Here is a 19775-nt window from a genome sequence, read left to right as displayed (position 1 = left end):
CTTGGGGCTGATTTCACTGTACAGACAGATCATCAGACTTTGCGATATTTCCTCACGCAAAGGCAAACTTTTTGTCTATGTTTCACTTCCAGATTATTCATATGGAAGGCAAAAAGAATGTTGTGGTAGATGCTTTGTCACGCAAGCCACAAGTCTCAGCAGTTTCACTTGCTTATCATCATGAGCTTGATGAAATGAAAGAGCAGTATGCCCATGATGAGGACTTTGAAAGGTTGTATGATCAGATATCTGAGGGTCAGCCGCATGAGCACTATACTCTCAGAGATGGGTTTTTGTTGATGCATGGCAGACTGTGTGTTACCAGGCCATTGCGACTCAAGGTTATGATTAAAAGTCATGCTCCACCGTATGCAAGTCATAGAGGAATTGACGCCACGGTAAAAGCAGTGGAGACTTTCTTTTATTGGCCAACCTTGAGAAGAGATGTTGATGCCTTTGTTAGGCAATGCATCGTATGTCAGAAGGTAAAGTTTGACCGTCAAAAGACACCAGGGTTACTACAGCCTTTACCTATTCCTGATAGACCTTGGGAGAGCATTGCCATGGATTTTATATTTGATCTTCCACGAACACAAACGGGCAATGATGGCATTTGGACTATCATATGCAGGTTCAGTAAGCAGGCTCATTTCATTCCCGTGATAAGATGACCCTGTGAAAATGGAACAGCACAAGTCTGGACATGGTGGTTGCTGAGCAAAAATATTAAATGATTCACATTTGGGGTGCCCGGACAAAGAGAATGATGTGTGGACATCTTCAGGTGTGAAGGGGGACCAAAACATTAATGAATTTTAATGTTTTATTCATGGGTGGCCCCTAGGCCTAAGTGGCCCCTAGGGAACTTTAATAACTATTAAAGTTGGGGGCCTAGGATAATTTTGGAGAGAGGCCACTCCACTTTTGGAGTTACACGCCTCTCTCATCTCTCTCTCTCTAGCTTTTTGGGATAACGTGCAAGCTTCAAGCGTGGAGAAGAGGAGAAGCAGGTCGACTGTTGTTTTGCTGCTGCTGGTGTTTTGGCTGCATACAGAAATGCTCTATCAAACAGGCCGTACAGTTCTGGCCGTACAAACCCAAGGGCTCCGTACAGAGTTGGTGACGGCTGTGGATGCAGCGGCACTGACGACCAGAGTGCAGGCAGCTGACAGTAGCAGTTTCAGGCGGCGCAGGCAGGTACAGCTACAGGTACAGTCCACGTGGCAACTGTACGGCTGCAGGTACAGGTGTACGGATAGGTTCAGTGGCACTGATTCAGGCTGCGTTGACAGAAACAGACAGCAGGCAGCTGCTGTTTGGTACTGACCAGTACGGTACAGGCGGTTGCAGAGACTGTAGGAACAGGTATAGTAGGGTTCTACTTACCTGTACGGAACAGGTACAGCTGGTTGCAGTTCTGTTCAGTCCTGAACAATAGTGGGCGGTGCATCTCCAGCTGCACGCAAAGCTTTCTCAGAGCTTAATTGGTGTATCAGTCAAGTGATTGCAAGGAGGAAAGTACAGACTGGTACGATTGGCCTCACGAGTGCAAAATCACATGCTGATTTGGTAAGCTCTGAACTTGTCCATCATTCTTTCTTTCCATTGGCTTATGTTTGCTGCAGAGTTGTGCTATCTGGCCCCTTGTGAGAGGAGGGGTATGGCAGATTGAAAGGGTGGAAACAGAGATTGGACAGTGGATGTATGTTTGTGCTAAGTTGTGGAACCATGTTCATGGGATATGCCAGATGTGTGCTCAAGGTTACCCTGCTGAATGGTCTTGGCTGATCAGAGGGAAACACAGAGTGTTGCTTTTGTGGGACACAGATCTGTGTGTGAATCCTCTGTGCTAAGAGGTCTTGTGGGCTGCCAGATTGGACATACAGGTGCATTCTCCTGGCTGGCTTTATTGTACTCAGCTTTACATCTTTTTGAATTTGAATAAAGAAATACCAAAAGGGGCGCCAAGCTTTGGGGCCAACAGGTGTCGTTCTCATTTCAATTTTGGGGCACTCTAGCTCCAATTAAATTTGTTTTTATATCTGGACTACAAGTGGAAGGGTGACTGCTAGACTACCGCACTTTGGTTTCTACCACAGGCCGGTTTCACACATGGGTTTTATTTTAAATGGGAGGGAATGTCACGATTGTCACGTATTTATGTATCAGATTCTCTCTTCATTGCTGATTCCTGTTGTAGATGCAAAGAGTAACCAGCCAAAGGGAGCCCCTACCCTCGACTGGTTGCGACTCTTCGCCAAAGGATGTACCTCTTCATCCAATAGCCACATCCCTTCGCGACGAATGGTTGTATCCCTTGATGAATGGTTGTGCCTCTACATCGAATAGACACATCCCTTAGCCTAAAGTTGTATCCTTTCGTCTAAGGTCATGTCCTTTCGTCAAAGGACATGCCTCTTCAAATGTGTCTCTTCATCTCCTATATAAGAGACCTATTGTACTCAGTTTAATACAACAAGTCAATTCAATCTTCTCTCAAGTGTTCTCCTGAAGGTTCTTGTTCTAAGTTAAGTAATTAAGTAGTAATTAGTATAGAACATGAGGGATTAACAACATAATCCTCACACAGTAGTACTATAGGCAAACTCGACCATAGGAATGTACCGCTCCCAATGCAATGGTCGCCTACAACCGTATGCACAACGCATAACCTCCAAAACCTGATCCCACCCTCTCCATCTGCCCATCGGACTGAGGTGATCAGAAAACACAAGTCCGTTGAATCTCCGGATGACCTACTGTAGAAGTGTTGCAACAATAATAAGAGATCTCTCGCCTAGTCTCAACACAATCCGGCGCACAGGCTGAATCATCACGAAACAACAACCAATTCCAAATATGGTACTGTCTACCTTCCAACATAACAAGTGGAATGATCCCTAAGTCCTAGTCTAAATCAATGGAGCTCCCTACTTGGACCTACTGCCAATATCGAATGAAATGCCCATCAGTCTCGTATAGCCCTCTAAGGAATCATATCAGTTCAGCATAAAACTAGCAAAAGATTCACCCACCCAACCCCATCCAAGTTACTCTTTTGATTTTCTTCTCAAGTCTTGGCGTAAATTCTATTTACTGTAGGTAACTATCCCCAGCGCGGCGGATAGAACATAGCAAGGCACGAAAATATACATACCCATAAACTCTAGATGCTACAGATCCTAGCGTCCCATACACTAGGATACACACCATATAAAATTTCCTTCAGACTTGTAAAGCCAAGTCAAGGTGATCACTCCTTTCCCAACTAAGTCTTGGCACACTACACCTCCACCGCATGTCATGGCCCATCCTATCAATAAACCTCTCAAATCAATGGTGAAATAAATCACACGAGTCCACACATTCCACAGTTCTCGTCCTAATGGAGCTCCCAAGAGGAAATATACCATGCGGTTTGTCCCAATCCTAAGATATTACAGCTATTGTCAGGCAATCTCTTCCTCTCAACTGGCTCGTCCTCAAAGGCTAAGACGGTAGGATTAAACATCATGTGATCAACAAACCGTCCATCTAGAAAACCACAACCTAACTCACGAGAGAAGATATGCGAGACTCAGCCTCTAGAAGCCTAGCTTTAGGGTTTTGGGATTGATTATAGCAAAAGAACAGCAAGCGTTTCTTCATGGAAACCATGGATATTTTCGCTTTGATAAAAAAGCAAAGTGAAGCGCAGTTCCCAAGGAGATAGTGGTGGAGACACCCTATGGGAGATCCAGTCCGCAATCAAATCAACAGCATGGAGCAAAGGCGCATCATGTGCACCCTAGCTCCAAGTTTAGTAGGAGGGAATGTCACGTGCACACCTTAATCCGGTGCCACATAGACATGATTGTTCCTTATAGCTGCCTTAAGGGTAAAGTTAGAGGTCGTATATGTGCAATTTGGAGCCAATTTGGTGGCCCTATAGGTGCCCGGAGATGTCCAAGACATGCACCAATGGTTGGGACATATTATGGACACAATATGAACACATTTTTTATGACTTTTTATGGCCTGAAAAGTGAAAACCAACTTGATTATGACTTGCTATCACTTTACTATATAAAGGCAAGTCATGGGTCATTCATAATCATTCAAAGACAGAGATTGCAGAGCCAAGACCAAGGACATGCAGTCTAACAAGTTGGATCAGCCAAATACATCTCCAAATCAGCGTTTTCCATTAATGCACAGTGGAGGATAGTCAGCATAAGTTCATTCATAGCATTCATAGTCTAGATCTGCATTGGATCTATGACAATCATTGTGATTACTCATTCATTCAATAATATATAGTAGGAGTAGGTAGGGTAAAGAGTCTCTCTCTTCTCCTCCTTTCTACTTCTCTGTGTCATGAGCATGTGATTAGCGTTAATCTTTATTGCTTTGCATTAATCATCATTAAGCACGCTTCCGCATAGTAGTCATGTTACACGAATGTTCTGGAGAATCTTGATGCTTCTTATCTTTCTTCGGACTTGGTTCACCCCAAGATTGGGTTTGGTCTTGTGGATCCTTCTCATACTTGAACTTTCGTTTACACCTAGAAGCCTGCTTATAGATTCTTGTGGCATGAGGTGAATCTAGCTAGCCATCGTCTCTTCCTAAATCCTAGCATACCGAATGGCATCCTCCAGTGGCTTTCTATGATTGGTTTTTACCTAGAGCTTATGTTTCCATGCCAACCCACGGATTGAAAAAACCCACACAACGTTGTGGCATCCATGAGTGCCACTCAAGACTGTCTCTGAATCTCTACAAATACATGTCGAAAGATAGGTTTCTCATGTCCAAGTCTATAAACTTGGACACTATATAGAGGAGCAGCTTCGGCAGGCTTTGGTCTGGAACCCCCTGATCCGTTTCCCAATGGCCACATGGTAGGGGCCCGACCGCATATATCTTGGGGCGCCTTGAGCATGGGACCAGCCAAGTCTCTCGGAGATTGGATTGCACATAGGCAGTTACCTCAGGAGGAGCAGGAGAGAGACCAGACAAGGATCCGGGTTAGAGACAGGCTCAGGATCGACATTGACTCAGCTATTTCTCTGGAGTGGCTGACTCCTATCCCCCCCCCCCCCCCCCCCCCCGCCCCCGATATGGCTAGGTGTGTTTACTAGACACGATATCCTTGTGGCGGTCCATGGTGTAGATGAGGACAGTGGTCTGCTCATTTTTTCTATTGGATCCCATGGTAGACTAGAGAGATCAGAGCACCCCTTAGAGGATTTCGGAGGATGCACCCTGCAGAGGGTGAGGGTGATTGGTTTTCGGACATGGGAATGGCACATAGATCCAACACTGGCCAAGGTGGCCAGGGAGAGACTATAGCAGCTATGGATTTGGGAGAGCCGACCTCTCACGCGGTTGCAGTGGGACCCTGGTGAGTGGACTTGGCATGATCCCGCAGATCGAGAGGAAACTCTGGATGCCCCCTTCCTTGCATACACAACGCGGCTTGGCCATAGGATCCAGGCACACTAGCAATCTCCGGGCCTATCACAGCGCTTCCTTTCAGATTTCTGGAAGAGGCTTTGGGACAGTTTGGTGGTCGGTACTTGGCTGGCAATCGGAGGTCGGTCAACAGCTTGCCCGAGGTGCGGCCACCCCTAGGAGTCTCAGCGACATTGCCTTTGGGATTACCTCAAGGCTCAACAAATTTGGCAGCGGATTCTCGCATTTTCACTATGGAAAGGGCATCGACCCAGATCATCACTTGGGGTGCTGTCGCTTGGGCCACCGAGGCTAGAGTGGTCATGACTTATGAGGAGGATGGGGGAGGACTAGCCCTTCAGGTCTCCCACCATCATATTGCAACAGTACCAATCACAACCCCACCGACAGGTGATTGGCGACCAGGCTCATGCCAGAGATGGGAGATTTGCAGTAGCATCACAGCCTGGCGCATCTGGCGTGCTAGATGCAGCGAGGCCATCAAGGGTACCCACACTCCGCCGGCTAAGACCATCAGGAGCATATGGCTCGATATCATTCACACCCTCCACGGTCAGTGGGGGAAGCTGCAAGGAGGTTCTTACCACATGTGGAAGCGGCGGGAAGCCTTCTTGAGACTTTGGAGGCCTGGGCCTTTCCTCACAGATAGAGGCGGTGACCCCATTTGGCATTACAAACCACCTGTATGGTTGTCCCCACCCCCCCCCCCACCCCTCTTATGACATAGCCTTCTCCTCACAGAGCAGCCAGCCAAAGGCGAAGCAGTTGTACTTAGCCTTTGCAGCTGTTTTTTTCCTTTAACTAAAAGATCTTTTTCCCGGAGAAAAAAAACTTGGACACTATATCAAACTCATCCTCCGCGCCCGAAGGACCTCATCGGAAACATTGTCTCAAAATCCGCCCAAGTACTCGGTTTATTCCTGAGTTCTCTCCACCATGTCAGGGCTTTCCCCCGTTCAAGAGACCCCTAACCATCTAAAGCTTCCGAGCTTCTCAAAACGGGTGAAATTCAAAGTGTACATTCCAACGGTTGAGCCAAGAGTCAACCACCTTTCTTGGGTCCTCTTCTTTTATCACCCGCAAAAGCTTTGGGTGTGAACAAAGGAGCTACTGGTGCCGGTACCGCAGGAACCACTGCACCAATCACTGCTCTCTAAAGTATAACCATCTGATCCTGCAAAATATGGATCTTGTCCCACAACTGTGCTCGGAGTTGAGCCATCTCTGCGAAGTAAGTTTTCTCAGCCCCCTCAACCATCTCCTGCTGCACCTTCACGTGTTCCCCTAACCCCTGAGGATGATTTTCCTCATGATCGGAAACATCATCAACAAAGTGGAGTCATGCTGCTATAAAGGTCTGTTGCTGCAAGATACCTATGTGAAGAAAAGCTGGGGAAAAAAACACAAGTTTCATGCCAGAAATTGGAGAAAAGCAAGCAAAACAAGGTGTCCCACCTGTACTCCACACACGAGAGATGAAGACCCAGCTGCAAATCCTCCCCAACAACCGTCTTCGGTCGATTTCGTAATGAGCTGAGTACAAAAGACCCAAAGCCATCCCTGTTGTGGCTTTTAAAAAAATACCCAAGTGCTTTTTCCCCAAGAAAAACGGGCCTTCTATAAACTATGCACTAAAAACTGCCGCACCGCTTGCTTTTTCAATAAAAACAGCCCCATGCTTTTTTTTAATAATAAAAATAGCATGACTGTTGAGCTACCAAAAACTATAACCCTATAAGTGGCATAATGGAGGTTTTCCTCTTCCAAAGAAAACATCTCGCCAACTTCTGCTCTCTCTCTCTCTCTCTCTATGCGCCACCCTACTGTCAGCCTGCTCTGTCCCCATGCGCCAGTCTACCATACGCTGGCTGGTCTGTATGGCCATCTCAGTCTCTGTACAGTCTGCTGACCAGCGCCATACTGCACAGACCTGTACGACCTGGTCCAGGCCTACAGCCCACGTTCATCCAAAGGTGTATTAATGAACCCTTGCCTATAAATTTTGGCTGGATAAAATATATTTTTTCCCCAAAAATCACTTACATATTTCTATAGACTTATCTTTTAAAATACATTTTAAAAACCCCTAATGTTGAACCCACGTGCTCTCTTACATATTTTTTAGTAGAAGTGTGATTTTCCATGGCAGACAGCTAGTTTAGCTTACTGATATAAATTTATTTTCTTTCAAAAAAAAGGCATCAAAAACTGACTTCATCAGCAAGTAGAAGCAAGTGCTCATCTTTGCAAAACTGCACAATCTCCCGCTGATTCTCTTCTGAAAGCACCTGCACAGTAGCATTCTTTCACATCAGGCTTGCTTCTCAACTCTTCCAACATGACCTTCTACTATGTACACACCTCCATACCTGGCCCGTGGGATTTCCGGGATTGATAACAACTAGTGCTCTAACATTGATGCCTGCGGCAAATGCAGCTTCAAGCCGTAACTTCAATTCAGAAACCTCTAGAGCCCATCCTGTGCTTTCATTCAAATAATACGGCACCTGTTGGCAAAAAAATAATGGTTTTTCTTTTCATTAATAAGGGCTGATAGCTCAAGCTTTGGACATAAAGATAAATGAACAGTACAGCTTCCATAACAAAGAAATAGCATCAAACATGTGCATAATCACATTGAATCAGCAACCATATCTTCATTGCAAGGAAGAAGCTGTACTCCCTTGAGGGAATGCATGCATTCAGGATGCATTTCAAAAGAGTTCCCTACCTTTACAAAACGTTTAGTACTTTTTTTTGGAGAAGGGGGGGAGGGGAGGAGCATGGGGTTTGGGGGTTGGGGGGGGTATATTCCCAGGATAATCCTGAATTCGGCCCAGAAATAACCCCTGTACAAGAATAGAAAATGCAGAAATTGCATCATGAAAAGCAAACATTTTGCATGCAGAAATCTGATTTTTCAGTTTTAATTCCCATGGAAAATTTAAACGAAGTTACAAGCACAGAGTCTAGAGCCAAAACTCTGCTACACGGTGCCTTTGAGGTCAGTTTTCACAGCAGGGACAACACTTGCAGGCACTTGCTGATGACAGCACATGCACAAAACAAGAAGCAATGTACATTTTCTTTGTTTCTGCATCAGGTGGGTTTCTGTCAGAAGTGACCCCAAATTTTTGAAAAAAATGAGAAAACAGGTATGAAACGTAAAAAATATTCTGGAATCCCTGTACAACTACAGAACATGCAGAATTTGCCAATCTTTGCAATTTCCCTTTATAAAAGCAAACATTTTGCATGCTGAAACCTTATTTTTCATTTTTAGTTCCCATGGAAAACTTGTACAAAGTTACAAGTAGAGGATCTAGAGCCAAAACTTACTCACAGCGCCTTTGACGTCGATTTTAGCAAGGACAACACTTACCAGCACTTGCTGACGACAGCACATGTGCAAAACAAGAAGCAGGTTTTCTTTGTGTTTGTGTGAGGCAGGTTTCTATTTAATGGTGACCTCAAACGTTTTTCAAAAAAAAAAACTGAAAAAACAGGTATGAAATGTGTTTCACTTTGCACGAGCCCAACATAGGCTTCCACCTTGCAAAATGAAGATGACTACACAACATGGTGGGTGCTATCCATATGAAAAGCCTCTCCTTGGAAGGTTTTTACATGCCTCAAGATTCCAGAAGTGTGCCTCATGTCTGCGCTTACAGTAGGTTGCAGCCCATGTTCTTCTGATAGTTAATTGTCTCACGGTAGATCTCTTCTTGCTTTCACCTGTTGGAAGGTCTGATAATGAGGCCTGTGAGGTTATTCCCTTGCATCTTCAAGTTGCTCTTTCATATTGAAATCTTCCGTCAACCCTTTCACTTCAACACCATATCTTTTTTCTCCTCTTAAACTTTGATTACTGTTCCTCTTGGCTTTCACTGAAAAGTCTTTATCAAGGGCTCTAGTGGATCCTTTCACTGTCTACAAGTCATGCATTCCCCAAGTCTCTGAAAAGCCTCCCTCTAGTTTCAAATATTATTGCTTACATTCATCAAGCTCTCTCTAGCTTTTCATGTAAGAATTCAATTAAGTAACTTGTTTAGAAAACCTCCCATTTTTGAAATTTTTCATCCACAGGCTGTACTCTTGACAAGCTAGCTTCTATACCCTATAGATCAAGTAAAGAAGTCACCAATTTGAGAAAAGAAATATGCTTGCACTCATGTATATATGTATGCATGTGTATATATATGTATGTGCATATGCACGCATGTGTGTGTGTGCACGCGCGTTATTAGCTAATTGATTAGTATGTCTTGAAAGAAAATGCAAAGACAAGCTATATTTACCAGGGCCCCATCATGAAGAGCAATTGATGCTGAATATAAAGGATACTGTGGGATAGGACACAAAATGCCATCCCTGTCGCATGTTATTGTAAGTTGCATCATCGTGTGGACCTGCAAAACAAGGTTTCAAATTTCATAAGGCCATGCCAAAACATTTGCAATTTCAAACCATGCCAAAAATGGCTACAATTGCACACTGAAAAAAGAAAGTAGATTATCAATACGAGACAAACCCCAGGACTAGCTCCATCTGTAAGAAAGATGTCTTCTGCATCTGCAGGGTATCCATCACGCCGCTCGATCCCTTCTGCAATGGTGGCTCTTAGTGCTTTCACACCCTGCCAAATTTTTTGAAGTGAAGACCTTTATTTAGAAACATGCAACTCCTTGTTTCCTACACCTTGGCATTATCTTTTAAATTTTTTGTGCTTTTCTCACAGCATCATGGAATTATACTATAGCACTCCCCCTATGGGGACCAATTCTTGGAGTTGCAACAGTATGCTTTGGAATTTGATGATAAAGCACTAACAAGCAAGTATGTAGAGAACTTCTTTTGCATTTTGTACTCGGGAGGGAAGTAATGCTTTCTCAACACATTTCTTGAACTCTCCCCAAGTTACTAACCTGAGCTTCGATTCCTACTGGCCAACACCTGTTTCCACTAAAGTTTATCAGATCCCTTGATTTGTACGACCACTACCTTAGCTTTCTGCACTTCATTAAACTCTTTCAACATCTTCCAATTCTTGATCTACTCTTCATCAGACACTCACCAAAGCCCTAAGAGAGGGCTACCCAAGGTGTCGGTTATGTATGAGAATCGGCCCTAAGAGAGGGAAAACACGCACCACTAGAGGGGTGCGTTTTAGGAGGAGTGACAAGCCTTTTTTTTTTTTTCCCGAGAAAAGATCCTTTCATTAGTTATATAAAAACGCCCGTAGGGCTACAAAAGATCTCTCCTGCTCCTAAGAAAGAGAAGAGCAGTGAATACATCATGGCAGCCCGGGAGACTCTCCCTAGGTGCTGCAAAATACAAGCATCAGTATAAAGAACTGAGCGGCTAAATCATACAATAGGGAGGGGGAAGAGCCAAACAGGTGGCCTGTAGTGCCAACGGGGGGATCCCGTGTGTAAGGTGTAGAACGGGCCACAGCGCCAAGTGGTGTGAAAGGCCTGGCGCCGTAAGATCGCCTCATCTGAGTCTCCCCGGATGCGGTCGTACTGTCCTCGCAGGGTGTGGATCAACTCCTGCCAAATCCCCCGAACAGTCTCTGCTGGTGGCTCTAATCTCCCCTCAAAGGCCGTAAAGCACCGAGCCCTCCAGGTGAACCAGATGGTGAGACTGCTGAGGAGCTCCCATCGTAAATCCCTCTCCTGTGTCCAGCTGGCGGACGAGAAATCCGGTGCCGGAACCAAGCGAGGCTGGCCCCTAATAAATCTGATGGCCTGACTGCCCTGATCCATCTCATAGCCCATAGCAGGCCCTGACGAAGTCGACCAAGCAGCGGCACCCCACGTAAACATACCCTCTGTAGAGAGGGGGGCCAGAATACGCAGTATCCGCAGCCAAATCTGCTGTGCCTGAGGGCAGTCCCAAAGGCAATGTCTCTGTGTCTCCATAGGGTGGCCGCATCGGACGCAGGCCGCCGGAAGACCGCTGTAAACAAGCCAAGTGCCAACTGCTGAGCCCCTGTGGGCGACCAGCCACTGAAAAGCCGAGATCCTGCGGGCCTGCCGACTAGCCCAGAGCCGAGCCCAGAAATCCTCCAGGAACTCCTGTGAGAGTCCCTGCAATCGCCAATGCCCCGCTGCCGCTGGAGAAACCGTCCTCCTCGCCGTCAAAATATGCCGTCCCAGCCGAACAGTATACTGGAAAAAGGTGATCTCTGTGGCCTCAAGGGATGCATAAGGATCATGCCACTCGTACTCCCCGGGGTCCCACTGTAGCCGGGCCAAGGGGCGCGCTGCATATGCCCATATGCGCCAATCCGGGAGCACATCAGCAAGGTCGGGGTCAATATGCCACTTCCGAGAAGCGGCAGCCACTACCCGAATCCTCTGAAAGGTGCACTCTGCAACCAAAGGCGACTCCACCTCCACTCTCTGGAGTCTGCCCTCATCCTGAATCTCATAGTAGAGGCATCTGCCATCCTCAGTGCTAGCTCTGACAGTAATCAGGATCTCCAACTGTGTAAAGGCTCCCATCCACCGTGGGGCCACTGGCTCGAGAGGTGTGAACCACTCCTCTGTAAGTGCCTCCTGAATGTCATCCCTCATAATCAACCCCCCTCTGAAGTGACTCAGCCTCTCCACCTGGATCTCCTCTGGTAGACTGCAGAAAGCCTGCCAGTCTCCAAAACTACGAGCTGGGCCTGCCGCTAAAGGTCCCCAAGCTAGACGAGGCCGAGAACCCAGCATATGACCCTGCTCCGTACGAACCGCTGGGCTCCAGATGAGCGGCTGCCTGGCCCGCTCCTCAACACAAGAAGGAGGCCGCTGAGAGAGCCCCGGTCTCAGCAGCTCCCAAGCTCTCAGGATACTCAAAGCAAATCTGTCCTCCCATCCTCTACTGAGGCCTGTCCTCCTCATCTCTATGAAGATCCAGCGAATCTCTGGTGCCCAAGTACCCCCTGCAGGGGGCGCCCGAGCCTGCAGTCGCTGCAAGAGGAGCTCTTTCCAAGGCTCAGCGCCTGGAAGCAACCCCCGAACAATGAGCTTCCCCAATAAGGCTCTACTCTGATCGACTGGATCTATAATGCCCAAACCGCCCTGAGCCAGCGGAAGTGTAATAACTGCCCATGCAACCTTTGCCCGAGCTGGCTGACCGTCCCGCCCAGACCACAGAAAGTTCCTGATCAGCCTCTGTACCTGGCTGATGCAAGAGCTCGAGAAAATCCAGCAAGACGTAATGTACCACATGGTCGCTAACAGCACCTGATTTGCCACCACCACCCTCCCAGACAAGGATAGTCGAGCTGTACTCCAATACAATAGCTTCTTCCGAATGCTCAGAAGAAGCGGGGCAATCTGCTGCTCAGGTGACAAATCGAGGCCAATCTGGCATCCCAAATACCGCACTGCTGTGCCTGGAGGAATCCATCTAAAACCGGGGTTCGGGCTCCATGCCGGAGTGGGAGCACTACTGATCCAAAAGGCCACTGTCTTGCGCCAATTGATCAATGCTCCCGAAGCTGCACTAAAAACCTGGAGCGATTGCTCAGCTCGAATAAGATTGGCCTCTTGGCCATGCAAAAATAAGCCCGTGTCGTCTGCAAACTCAGCATCAAGCAAATCCTCCCCCCGGACTGGGAGCTGAAGTCCTCTCAAACCAACCTCCTCTGCCGTCAAATACATACTCATAGCCTCCGCAAAGAAGAGAAAAAGGAAAGGGGCGAGAGGACACCCCTGACAGACTGATCTGGTCAGCTCAAAACTCGGCCCCCGTCCTCCTGCAATCAGCACCTGGCTGCGAGCTGTGGAATACAGAGCTGCCACCCCTCTGATCCATCCTGGCTCAAAGCCCAGGCGAAGCATAGTGCCCTCTAAGAATCCCCAATCAACTCTATCGTATGCCTTCTCAAAATCGAGAAGCATCACGACCAAGTCCTCGCCAAGAAATCTAGCTCGGGCCGTCGCCTCCCAGAAAGTAAAGATGTTGTCAAGGATACTGCGCTCCTTGACAAATCCTGTCTGAGTAGCATGAATCAACTCCCCCAGGAAGGGCTGGATCCTCAAACTCAAGGCCTTTGCTAAGACCTTGTAGACAGTATTGAGGATCGTAATAGGCCTCCAATGCCGAATGTCATCTGATACTCCCTCCCCCTTGGGGATAAGATAGATCAAGCCCTCTGAAAAGCTCTGCGGCATCACCCCAGTGTCCAAAACATGCTGAAAGCCCCTGCGGAGGCCTGGCCCCAAAAGGTCCCAATAGCGCATAAAAAAGGCCGGCGTCAGTCCGTCCTCCCCTGGGCAACTATGTCGCGGCAGGACCCTCAAGGCCTCGGCAAGCTCAATCTCTGACAGAGGCGCACCTAGAACTGTACGCATATGGTCTGTGACCCTCCTCTGCACATGGGCCCACACAGTCTGTCTGCAAACATCTCGATCCTCAGTGGCTGGCTCCGCTGAAAGCAGGTCACTATAAAAAGCAGTGGCAATGGCTCTGATCTCCCCGAGCTCAGTAGCTACCGATCCATCCGGTCTACCAAGCTGGCGGACTCCTGCTCGCGCATGACGGGGTCCAGTGATCTCAAAAAACTTCCCAGTCACTCTATCACCAAGCTGCGTCCACTGAGAGGCCTGACGACGATAATAAAACTCATGTCTCTGCTCCTCTACCTCTCTAACCTCCTGGCGTGCCTGGCTCAGCTGGGACGCCACCCACTCACATGCAGGCTGCTGCTCCTGAAGGCGCTGTAGCGAAGCAAGGCTGCGTCTCAACCGTTGCTCCCGCTCGCGAATCTCTCCCAGTCGTGTCAAAGCTGCAGCGTGCAGAAAAGAGCTAAGATCAATGAGTCCCTGGGCACACTGGCCCGCTGCATCCTGGTCAGAGCACTGACTATCATGCCAGATCCTCTCAATGTCCTCAGCGAGACTGGGATCTGCAAGTACCCTCTCTGGGATCCTCAACTGCAAGCTGGGCTCCCGTGTCCCCTCCTCCAATGTCAATATAACTGGCGCATGATCTGAAAATGAGGTGCCAGCGAGAATGCCGACGGAGCCCCCTCGCTCCCCTAACCAATCGCCCACATAAAAGCGATCAATCCGTGATAGATTAGTCCCTCCCTGCCGGCGATCCGACCGAGAGAAACTAAGACTGTCCTGAGACCGGGAGAAAGCCCCATGCTGCCATGCATCAGTGATCCTCAGTGACATGCAAAACCGGTCCCAAGCTGCAAGCTCCGTGCCGTGCACTGTAACATGACTGCCTCCCACCCTATCTGTCGGGTCCTCAAGCATGTTGAAGTCTCCCCCAACACACCAATGTGCGGCCTCTGGCAATGCATCTGTAACCTGAGTCCAGAACTCTGCTCTGGCACTAGCATGATTGGGCGCATAGATGTTGAGCACACCCAATAGCTCATCATGCATCCTCAGAATGACATACTGTGCTCTACCAGGCACAATGATCCCTCGATCCACAATGGCCTGCCGCCATACATCTGCAATAACCATGCATACTCCTCCCTGTCCACCCAAAGGACCAAACCCTGCAGACCAAAAAGTGTCCCATCTACCAGGCATCACCGAACCATATCTCCGGATCCTGCTCTCACCCAAGTGGTGCTCCTGCATCATCAAAATGTCAATGCTGCCACCTACCAGGCATCTCTGAAGCTCCTGCCTCAAGCAACCTCGATAGCGTATAAAGTGTGCTCCGCCAAGGCCCTGTACATTCCATGAGATGATCCTCATGGATGCCCTGCTGAGGTGGATGCTGTCTCAGCCGTACGGCGGGCCTTCGCAAGCGGCTTGGATGGAGAGTAGTCCCCATCCGAGCGGCTGCGAATCTGCCCACCCGGTGTACTGCAAGAATCCCGGATCAGGCGCCAGTGGCTGTGGCCCATGGCGACTGCCTCCTGCTCTGACAGAGAAACCTCGTGTATACTCACATATCCAGGGTCGCGTGCCAAGTCTGCCACTATGCGCACGACCAAATGCCGAATCCCTGAGGTATCCACACTCCCGGGATCCAAGAAAAAATGAGCCAACTCCCAAAGTCGGCCTATCACATCTGTCACCTCCAGATCGCTCATGTGGTGAGAAAACTCAACTGCCTGAGTCTTCAAAGTGCTGAGAGCGAGCTCTAGAGTCCACTCCCGATCACAAGGTCCACATAGAGGGAACAAGAAGGCCACCGCTAAGTCTACTGCCTCCTCCCCGCGGGCCCGAGGTATCACTACATGAACTCGAATGGGTGCTGGCTCATGGGGGCCCTCTGCTCCAAAAAGCCGTGTAAAGGTATAATCAAAGGCCTCCGAGCGCTGTCTAATGCCAAGGCGACTCAGCCGACTGCGGATAGATGAAATCCGTGAGGCCCTAATCGGCATAGGTCTCCTCTGTGATGCTCGAGCGAGGTCAGTGCTCAGCGCTCTCCGGACTGCAAGTGAGCGCCAGGGAACTGTCAGGGTCTCCCGGGAAGGTGTGGCGGGCGGAGGGGGAGGAGGGGGAGGCGAAGGAGGTGGAGAGGGAGCCGCTGCCGAAACCGGAGCGGGGGCAGGAGGAGGCGAAGGTGGAGGCGAGGCGGTGGGAGGGGACGGGGGTGGGGGGGGTGAAGGAGGGGGAGCTGGCATCTCCTGGTCCTCGGTCGCTGCAGGGGTCTCCTCCTGAAGGGAAGCAAAGCTGTTCCTCACGGGAACCCAGTGAGGCTGAGACTGTGGCTGCTGCTGCAGCGGTCTCTGGGCGTGCTGCTGTGGCTGTCTCCCTCGGCGGCGCCCCTGTCCAGGCTGCCACTCCGAGGGCTCTGTGGCCTGAGCAGGCGTCCCTGAGGCAGCCTGCCGAGCCGAATCTGTGGGCGGGCCATCAGTAGCCTGCTGCTGTGGTGAGGGTCGAGGTCTCCTGCGAGGGCAGGCCTTGGCCAGATGACCGACCTGCCTGCAAATGAAGCACTGGTTCGGGAGCCCCGAGAACTCCACTCTCTGATCTATCCACCCCCCCCCTATCCTAGGTAGCTGAATGACCTTAGGAAGGGAGGAGATGTCAGACACCAACACTCTGACCGAAGGTAGCCCAGCTGCTCTGGCCACCACTGAAGCTGCTGAGGGGCCCGTCTCTAGTACCGAGCCCACCAATGCTCCGAGCCTGGAGAGGAGCGGAAGATACTCCCGACGGAGACCAGGGAAACAAACTGTAATATGAAAGAGGCGCTCTCCCTGCTCCGCCGCCGCTGCTGGGTCAAATCCATGCTGCCAAGGTTTGAAGAAAGCCCGAGCACCCCTGATGTCCAGAGGACTCATGGCAAGGACCTTGGCAACGCTCTGGGCGGCCTCGAACTCGATCTGATAATGGCCCCGGCCCAGGAGCTGTACATCCAGGATCTTGCCCACATCTGCAAGAAGGCGAGCCTGAAGAAGATCCCTGATCTCCCCTCTGCTGGAGCGAGTGCCGACTATACGGCAGATGGTGGAATGAGCCTGGAGGCGTTCCACCTCTGCGGTGAGGCTCGCTTCCTCTTCCGGCGAAAGAGAAAGCCTGATGGGGATGTCCTCGGGGGCGGGCGAGGGGGCTGCGGATGAGTCCCTCTGAGACGAGGCGGGAGGAGTCTCCATCAGAGTCTGAAGCTCAGGCGAAGGCGAGGCGAAAGCGGAAAACCTGCAAGAAGCGGGCTGCACACAAAGAGGCGGACGACCGGATGAAAATGAAGAAAAACAAAACCCCCTGGGGGTGAAAAACAGCACGAAAGAGGAGGGAGGGGGCGAAAACGAAGGAGAAGCCCTAAGGGGGGGGGGGGGGGCGGCAACAACGCGAAAGGGAGGGGAGGCGGGGCGCTGCTGAAGGGAGGCGGGCGCGAACAGGCGGATAGGTGGGGGGCGAACAGGCGACAAAGGGGAGGGGGGGAGAACAGGCGAAGAGGGGGGGGGGCGAAAAGACGAAGAGGCGGCTAGGAGGGGGGGACGAAATGGGGAGGAGGGGGGAGGCGCAGCAGCGAGGCAGGAGGGGGGGGGCGCAACGGCGAGAAGAAGGGGGCGAAGGCAGGCGGGGGGTGGAGGGGCGAACAGGCGGAGAGGTGGGGGGCGAACAGGCGACAGAGGGAGAGGGGGCGAACAGGCGGGCGCGCAGTGCAGGGTGGAGGCGGGAGCTTCAGCGAGGAGTGACAAGCCTATTTCAGTCTCACATACGTTAGATGCTTACAATGGTTAGACAAGATGTCGAGGCCAGGTTCATGGTGGATAGGGTCAGCCAGGCCTGGATTGAGATTGATGCACATTTCTATGCTACTTCCCGCCTTCCCACATGAGAAGTCGGTATTTGCATGTGCCTTGTTGCCAAAGGGAGAGTCCCATCATCATTGTTTGTCGACATTGTAGAGTTTTCCCAACAAGGGAATAGTTGGGAGTCTCGGTAGTGTGAAAGGTTACTTAGGTCTTTTGGTGTGAACACATTAGGTGTGAACCACCTCTTATTAAGGGACAAAAGATAGGACCCCGGTGCTTATAAAAGCATTGTACATGGTGGAAGTCTTATGTTGGGGTAAAGGCATAATGCCCACCCTTATAGTGTGTACAAGCCCATAAGTTATAGTACATAGTACACTTAGTACTTTTAATGTACTAAGTGCACACTGTGTACTAGTGCAATATACATGTGTGATAGGGGAGTCACACACTCATGCCTCATGAGTTGACTTATCCCCACAACTCTCTCTCTCTCTCTCCCTTGTTGCTTCTCTGTGTATGTCTCCCACACATGAATTAACCTAACCCTAATTATTCCATCTCCCATCAACTGGTATCAGAGCCCTGGTTTAGGGTTTGTTCTCGAGTGCTGAAACACTGGCTCGTAAGGGTTTCTTCTTCTATCAGCATCTGTAATTAATTCAGAGTGCAAGGCATCAACGTTCGCAGCAAGGCCCTTCAGCGTGAGCAGCTTGCATCAGGGTCGCAGCAGCCAAGCGAACCACAAGGCAGCAACTCCGCAGGCAGGTGGGCGAAAGGAGAATGTGGCGGGCAGCCACTTCTGGGCGTTGAATCATTCGCAGCCAGGCGAAAGCAAAGAAAGTAGCGAACACAAGCGCACAGCAAGCGGGACACCCAAGAACACGTGTAAGGCTGTAAGTGCGCTAGGCGAAACAGGCGAAGGCAGCATAGCGAGGAGGCCAGCAGTGAACCCGACGTGAATCGAACACGCAACCTTCTGATCTGGAGTCAGACGTGCTACCATTGCGCCAGCGAAGCCCTGGCTGCAGCGCAGGTAGCCAACAGCCAGGCGGAAACGGCGCTGGCTGCTGGGCGTGAAGCGAAGGCTACCACAGCATAACTGGTAGGCGTCGAAGGCTTTAATCGTCAGCTGGCTACCTGCACTAGGCGTCAATACAACAGGCGACGTCAGCAGCGAACCCGTAGTGCGAAGGCCACCTAGCAGCACGGCGAATTTATGCGAGCCTGCAAAGACACCAGCGTGCGCTGCTGGGAGTACAGGCAGCAACCTGGTACTGTTCGCATCACCGCCACGGGCTTTGCCTCACCTGCGCAGTTCGCCTCTTCCAACTATGCCACCGACAGAGGCATCTACCTGCGCCAGATCTCGCAACTTGTATCCGCTTCAAAGGGCAGCAAGAAGGTCATGTTCGTCGATACACTTGCCCTAGCCATGAAGCAGCATCATCTATACAGCAGCACCAAATTCATCACCCCCCTTTCCTGCAACAGAAAATCAGAAATCAACGTATTTGCCTCAATTTTTTTTTTGGGATTTGCAATTGAGTAGGTGCAATCATTAATTGAGCAGATACAGGCGCCGAATTGCTCAATTTTTGAGCAAAATTGGCAAAATTGGGTGACATTGGTCACAATTAGGATCAATTTGCAGGAAATTGGTCACAATCAGGATCAATTTGCAGGAAATTGGATGTCGAAATTTGGGGCTTTTGATGTAATTGTGCAATTAAGCACTCATACATGCTGTATGATGTGAAAAATCGCACATTTGGGCAAAATTGCAGCAAATTGCAGTGCAAATCAAGGGGCTTTTGTGCCGATTGGATTGATTTGCATGCAGGCAATCGCATTTGATGCTGTGGATAATGTGTTGATGCCTTACAAGCACTCAATGTGCCTGTAAATCAAGGGGCTTTCATTATTTGGATGTATATGTGGCCAGGGGGAAGCATCGTGAACACTCTAGATGCCTTCATGTGCGTCAATGTACCATGTATGATCAGAAATTGATCTTACATCAAGGGGCTTTTCAAGTTCGTATGCTTGTTGAGCTTGGCAAAGCAGCAGGCAAGACATTTATGCCTTGAATCCTCAAAAATCAGCTTGCAGTCAAGGGGCTTTTGCCCAATTTCTGTTCGGG

The 19775-nt window shown here is 49.7% G+C and overlaps 1 protein-coding gene across 1 annotated transcript in view; it reads right to left on the bottom strand.

Annotated features, from left to right (window-relative positions):
- Nucleotides 1-19775, bottom strand: part of LOC147617706 (alanine aminotransferase 2-like) — a 132802-nt gene that overhangs the window by 66532 nt on the left and 46495 nt on the right. Inside the window, exons 7-10 of the mRNA XM_086775948.1 lie at nucleotides 9989-10093; nucleotides 9756-9866; nucleotides 7827-7964; nucleotides 7671-7745 (exon numbers count right to left, since the gene is read on the bottom strand). Of these exons, the coding sequence (XP_086632074.1) occupies nucleotides 7671-7745; nucleotides 7827-7964; nucleotides 9756-9866; nucleotides 9989-10093 (429 nt within the window). The remainder of the gene's footprint in view (nucleotides 1-7670; nucleotides 7746-7826; nucleotides 7965-9755; nucleotides 9867-9988; nucleotides 10094-19775) is intronic.

The sequence above is a fragment of the Cibotium barometz genome, chromosome 36, assembly GCF_041138505.1.
Source record: "Cibotium barometz isolate CiBa-2024 chromosome 36, ASM4113850v1, whole genome shotgun sequence".
NCBI lineage: Eukaryota > Viridiplantae > Streptophyta > Polypodiopsida > Cyatheales > Cibotiaceae > Cibotium > Cibotium barometz.
This window is presented reverse-complemented; position numbering and strand designations above follow the sequence as displayed.